Source organism: Columba livia, unplaced genomic scaffold (assembly GCF_036013475.1).
Source record: "Columba livia isolate bColLiv1 breed racing homer unplaced genomic scaffold, bColLiv1.pat.W.v2 Scaffold_178, whole genome shotgun sequence".
Taxonomy (NCBI): domain Eukaryota; kingdom Metazoa; phylum Chordata; class Aves; order Columbiformes; family Columbidae; genus Columba; species Columba livia.
Window position 1 is genome coordinate 76258 of NW_027043079.1, and position 5901 is coordinate 82158.

Genomic DNA, 5901 nt, shown 5'->3' on the forward strand with positions numbered 1-5901 from the left:
ATGATTAAAAGAAAACAGACTCCTCAACTGTACACCAAGGACAAGCTGCCACCACTGAGGTTCGCCTTCTCCAAAGCAGAACCATGCAAGAAATGTTTTAGACAGAAAGGAAATCATAAAATAAACACAATAAAAGAGTTGGCTAAAGACAGAATAGACAGACTACTGAAAGACAAGGAAGCTTTTAACTCCTTGAAGCTGAAAGCAGCAACCAGGTTGTTGAGAAGTGTCTGAGTGATAAAACAGTAAGAGGAAGGGAAACCCAGAGAGCACTCGCAAGTGTTGTGTGCAGATCAGCTGCTGAAAATGGGACCTCAGACATGGCCAGTTTAGTCAGGGCAGGAGGAAATACCTGGAGGACGAGGGAGATGAGATGCACAGATAACAGAGAGAGTGCTGAGAAGGCAAATGTAGTGGAGGATCAGAAGTTCTCCTCTTGCTCTTAATGCACATCCTGAAAAGTCTCATTTTGATCTAACGGGAAAACACTGATATTTAAAGTATTCAAAAGAAAGAAAGGAGAATTACAACACCAACAGTGTTTGATGTTTAAAGTTGCAAGAACACATTTCCTTCACTCTACATATTTCAATTGGTTTCTTTTTCCCTCCATTTTTAAAAAAAGGTTCTCTAGATTTCTCTCCTACGAAAGCCTCCAGCATTAAGAAAGATAATCCTTGTGTCTTGTACAGAGCCGAAGGCACCAAACAATCCACAGCCATGGGCTGTCAGTGCCACTTTTTACCCTTGGCACACAGTGAGTCATGCTGGAAGCTGTTGGTCACTCTTGACTGATGGAGGAAAGAGGGATAAAAAGGTTAATTGAGCTTCTTCTCTTTTTAGATGGCCATGTTGACAGTGATCTCAACAGACCTGTGTTGTCTGTCTTTCTATGTGATCATAAGGAAAATATTATATTTATGTGTTGGTAAATATATAGTAAAATGTATAAGTGTGTCCAGTTACATTTCCTACCAGAACTCTCCAAGGAAGAATCTTTCTTCAGATAAATTGCTGTTTTGATACTGTCTTTGTCACCCGTCCCCTGCCCCACTGGCCACTGGGACCAGGGTGCCCTCAGCCGCCTTCCTTGTGCTGACAATATCTTTGGAGAAGCCCTCCTGGGTGCCCTCCCCTTGCACGGCCATTTCAGCCACTGCTCAGCGTTGGCTTTGCTGGCTCCATCCCTGCACCCCCAGGCCAGGTGTCTGTCAGTCTGTCTGTCTCCTGGGCAGCCTGTTCCCCTCCAGCCTCCCTGCACGTCCTTCTGCTGTTTGATCTCCTAAGTCAGGGGGTCCCTGTTCGTCCATGCTGACCTCTTGCCAGGCCCTGCTGGACTCCCTGGCCATCAGATTGGTTTCTTCCTGGGCTCTGAGGACACTGCCCCTGAACAAGGACTCACAGCCTGTTTGTTCTCCAGGACAGCCAAAGCAGATCCTCCAGTAATGAAATCAGTTCTCCTGCAGGACTGCACTCTTGTTCTGCAGTTGTCCTCTTTCTCCACCATCTCATGGTCACTGCAGCCATGGCCGCTCTCATCCTTCAGATCTCCGGCCTGATCCACCTTGTCTGTTGGTAGGAGACCAGCCCTCGTCAGCTCGTCCGTGTTTGTCTCAAAATGCTGTATTCCACACCTGCAGGAGCCTCCTGGGTTGCTTGTGCCCAGTGCTGCTGCCCTCCCAGCAGACCAAGACATGGTCCAACTTGCCACGTAATTGAGGACCTGTGACCATGAGGCTTCCTCCAAGACAAGGCTCTGTGCACACCAGGCTCCCCTCTGCACAGAGCTCATCTCCAGCTCCTCATCCACCCGCCTGCCTTCCCGAGGAGCCCCGACCACCCCTGGCTGCCCTCCCACCACTGAGCTGTCCCACCAGGGCTCTGCAGTCCCCATGGGGAGCACGGTGCTGCCTGCCCAGCAGAAACGACAGTGCTGGGTGAGAGAAAGGAGAGGCAGGTGCAGGGGAAGTGTCTGGAGGTTGGCTGTGAGGTGACCCCTGGTGCCAGAAGAGGATGATGCAAGGTGAGGGGTCATGTGAGGGAGGTAGATTTTGAAGTCACATCTTTGGAAACAACCCAGCTGGGCACGTGGTGAGTCTGGCCTAGTGATGTCACCTGGATGCTGGAAAACACACCCAGCAGTGCTGAGAGCCTGGGAGACGGGAGATGCAGGAGAAGTGGAAGATGACACGGCTGGAGGTGGGTTGTGATGCCACTTCTATTGCGGTTACCTGGGGGTACATGTAGGCAAAGCCAACATGGCCGGATTATCACTTGTGAGGTTACCTCATGACAGCAATGTGATTGGCCAGAGGTAGGCAGGTATCATGAGGTCATCAAGGACACCAGATGGGAAGGCTGCAGACAAATGACTGTGCCCCTGGTGAGGCCCTGCCCTGGGTCAAACCACCTGTACGTGCCATGGGAAACTGTGGGACCTTCGTGAGAAGCTGAGGGATGTGAGGAGGGACCAGCAGTGTGGGCAGCTCCGTGTGTCCCAGCTGGGCCTCACACGTGGCTGTGGATGTGACCAGGTTGGCCAAATGGCACAGACGGGAGCACTTCCCACAGTCTGGGCAGTCAAGTCTTGCAAGGCCATCAGTGCCTGGAGGAGCCACCAGTGATGCCGCTGAAGTCCCAGAGGAACAAGGCAATGGCATCCAAACTATCAAATTTGAGTAGAGGTGGAAATAACCTGAGCCCGCTGGGGAAAAACTAACTGATGATGGTTATGAACTGGGGAAGAGACTGGGGCAGAGAAAGCTGGATCGTGGAAGAAGCAGCCTGTGGAAGGGGGAGAAGGATTCAGGGGACCAGCTGCCCATGGGGAGGTGTCTGCTCAGCACTGCTCTGGCTGAGCCCCCTGCCTGATCACCATGGTCTGTACTGCTTACTAGACTGGTTTCAGCTGGGATAGAGTTACTTATCTTCACAGCAACTTGTATGAGTCCATTTCACATTTGTGATGGAAACAGTGTTGATCCCACCCCATGTTTCAGTCATTGCTGAGCAGTGCTTGCACAGTATCAAGGGTTTTTCTGCTTCTCACACCAAACCCACCACCATGGGGGCCGGGGATGCACAAGAAATCGGGAGGGGACATGGCTGGAACAGCTGAACCAAACTGACCAAAGGAATGCTTCACAACATATGATACCATAGTCAACAATAAAATCTGGGAGAGGAAGGGAGGGGAGGACATTCGGAGAGATGGCGTTTGTCTTCCCAAGTAACAGTCACGTATGATGGAGCTCGTCTTTTCTGAAGACAGTTGAACACCCTCCTGGAAATGATGCAGTGAATTAATTCCTTAGTTTTCGCTGACTACATGCATAGATTTTGCTTTACCTATTAAACTGTCTTTATCTCAACCCATGAGTTTTCTTTTGTGTTTCCGATCCTCTGCACCATCCTGCTGTGGGGCAGTAAGTGACTGACCGTGTGGTGCTGAGCTGCCTGTCAGGGTTAAACTACAGAACTAATTAAACTGTTCCTGGCTCTTTGCTGTGTGAATGGGCTCACTAGAGTGTGTGTGTTTGGGGGTGATGGTATGCACACATCTTCTTGGTCAGTTCTAAGAGGCTAGCAAGAAGGAGGAGGGCCCCAGGATCTGGAGAAACCCAGGGTTAGGATGGCTAAATGGGTAATAATCTGGGCTGACCCAAACCCCAGGTCCACACTGGAGGGACCACAAGAGCGTGTGTGAGACTGTGGGTAAGTTCTGCGTGGGATGTACAGACCACTCGTGCAACCTTCACACCAGATCAGGGAGAACTGGACACGGTCAGTACTGTTGCTCATGGTTGTGTAAGTGCTGCTGTTGGTGTGGTGGCCCTGAAGGTGCTGTTGCCTATTGGAGCTGGTCTGTGTCAGATTGTCTGTGTCCATCTTTGTTTCCCTGCAGATACCTGGTTTAGTGTGACAAAGAGGATTTTTCTCTGGCTGTTTCTGAGGTGAAACTCCTGGGCTTGTTGTTGATATCAGCTTTAAAACAACAGCCAAATCTAGAGGAAATGCAAGGGAGAGAGATCATTTTATTACAGAGAGGCAATGAAAGGAAATAAAGAGGATAAAACAATAAATAGAGTACAGGTCTGCACTGGGATACAGTATAAGTCATTTCTGTAGAGTCATTGAAAGTTTATCAGCATCAACAAACAACCATGAAATCCCTTTCCTAATGGACTCCTTGAGCTTTCTGTTCCTCATGCTGTAGATGAGGGGGTTCACTGCTGGAGGCACCACTGAGTACAGAACAGACACCACCAGATCCAGGGATGGGGAAGAAATGGAGGGGGGCTTCAGGTAGGCAAATGAACCAGTGCTGACAAACAGGGAGACCACGGCCAGGTGAGGGAGGCAGGTGGAAAAGGCTTTGTGCCGTCCCTGCTCAGAGGGGATCCTCAGCACGGCCCTCAAGATCTGCACATAGGACACGACAATGAATACAGAACAGCCAAAACTGATTAACAGACTAAACACGATAAGCCCAAGTTCCCTGAGGTAGGAGTGTGAGCAGGAGAGCTTGAGGATCTGGGGGATTTCACAGAAGAACTGGCCCAGGGCATTGCCCTTGCACAGGGGCAGTGAAAATGTATTGGCCGTGTGCAGCAGAGCACTGAGAAACCCAGTGGCCCAGGCAGCTGCTGCCATGTGGACACAAGCTCTGCTGCCCAGGAGGGCCCCGTAGTGCAGGGGTTTGCAGATGGCAACGTAACGATCATAGGACATGATGGTGAGAAGGAAACACTCTGCACCAAGCAAGAAAAATACAAAGAAGACCTGGGCAGCACACCCTGCATAGGAAATGACCCTGGAATACCACAGAGAGTTGGCCATGGACTTGGGGACAATGGTGGAGATGGAGCCCAGGTCGAGGAGGGCGAGGATGAGCAGGAAGAAGTACATGGGGGTGTGGAGGTGCTGGTCCCAGACTATGGTGGTGATGATGAGGCCGTTGCCCAGGAGGGCAGCCAGGTAGATGCCCAGGAAGAGCCAGAAGTGCAAGAGCTGCAGCTCCCGTGTGTCTGTGAACGGCAGGAGGAGGAACTGGGTGATGGAGCTGCTGTTGGACATTTGCTTTTCCTGAGCATGGGGCGCTGTCATGAGGAAAAGAAAAAGTGCAAAGCCAGGGAAGTGTTCTCTGACAAAAATCAAACCAACTCCCATAGACCCTCCCCTGTCACACACAGACACCCTTTTGTTTTTCTAGGACAACTTTCTCCAGCACTGTGGCTGGAGCCCTGTTCGGTGCTGGAAAATGTGCAACCAAGAGCAGGGACTCTGCCCATGGGCTCACGTTGAGTCAGCCCAGCTCTGCAGAAGTGGGGCCACAGGAACAGTGGGGACTGTCCTGGTTCTGCTAACACAGAAGGGCTGTCAGCACTTGCTTTCCCAGTGATAAGGAACAGAGATGGTAAAGGCAGTTTAGGAGTTCCAGGTTTTTTTACATGTCCCCCCATATTCACTGCAGAGTGTTGTTGGGTGTCAGAAACCCTCAGCATTTCTGCTGCACTCAGAGAGAACAGAGCGAGTCCTGCGAGACCAGAGGGTGCCTGTGGGTCAGTGCAGAGTGAGGGCAGCTGCTCTGTCCCTCTGTCCTGTTGCAGCTGCCCTGGGCTGGCACCTTTCTGAGATGGAGCCTGATCACACTCCCATGTTACCCTGAAAAGCCACCAGGCACTGCTGAGAGCAGAGGGATCCACCTCAGACCATGACAGGTCTCACCCTTTCCTAAGGTCTCAGCAACCCACATTGAGCCCAGAACACACAGAGCTAATTTCACAAACCCAAAAGCAGTTTCTCCTTCACAGCATCTCTGTGCTTCTCCATGGGGCTTTCAGATAACACAGAGATGCTATAGGACAGGTTTACATCCTGGAGAGAAGCTCACAGCTTGGA

At 51.0% G+C, this 5901-nt stretch overlaps 1 protein-coding gene across 1 annotated transcript; it reads right to left on the reverse strand.

Annotated features, from left to right (window-relative positions):
* Nucleotides 1-4116: 4116 nt before the first annotated feature.
* On the reverse strand, nt 4117-5076 carry LOC135577904 (olfactory receptor 14J1-like). The gene has a single exon (XM_065048021.1). The coding sequence runs from the start codon at nt 5074-5076 to the stop codon at nt 4117-4119; it is 960 nt and encodes a 319-aa protein (XP_064904093.1).
* Between the last annotated feature and the right edge of the window lie 825 nt (nt 5077-5901).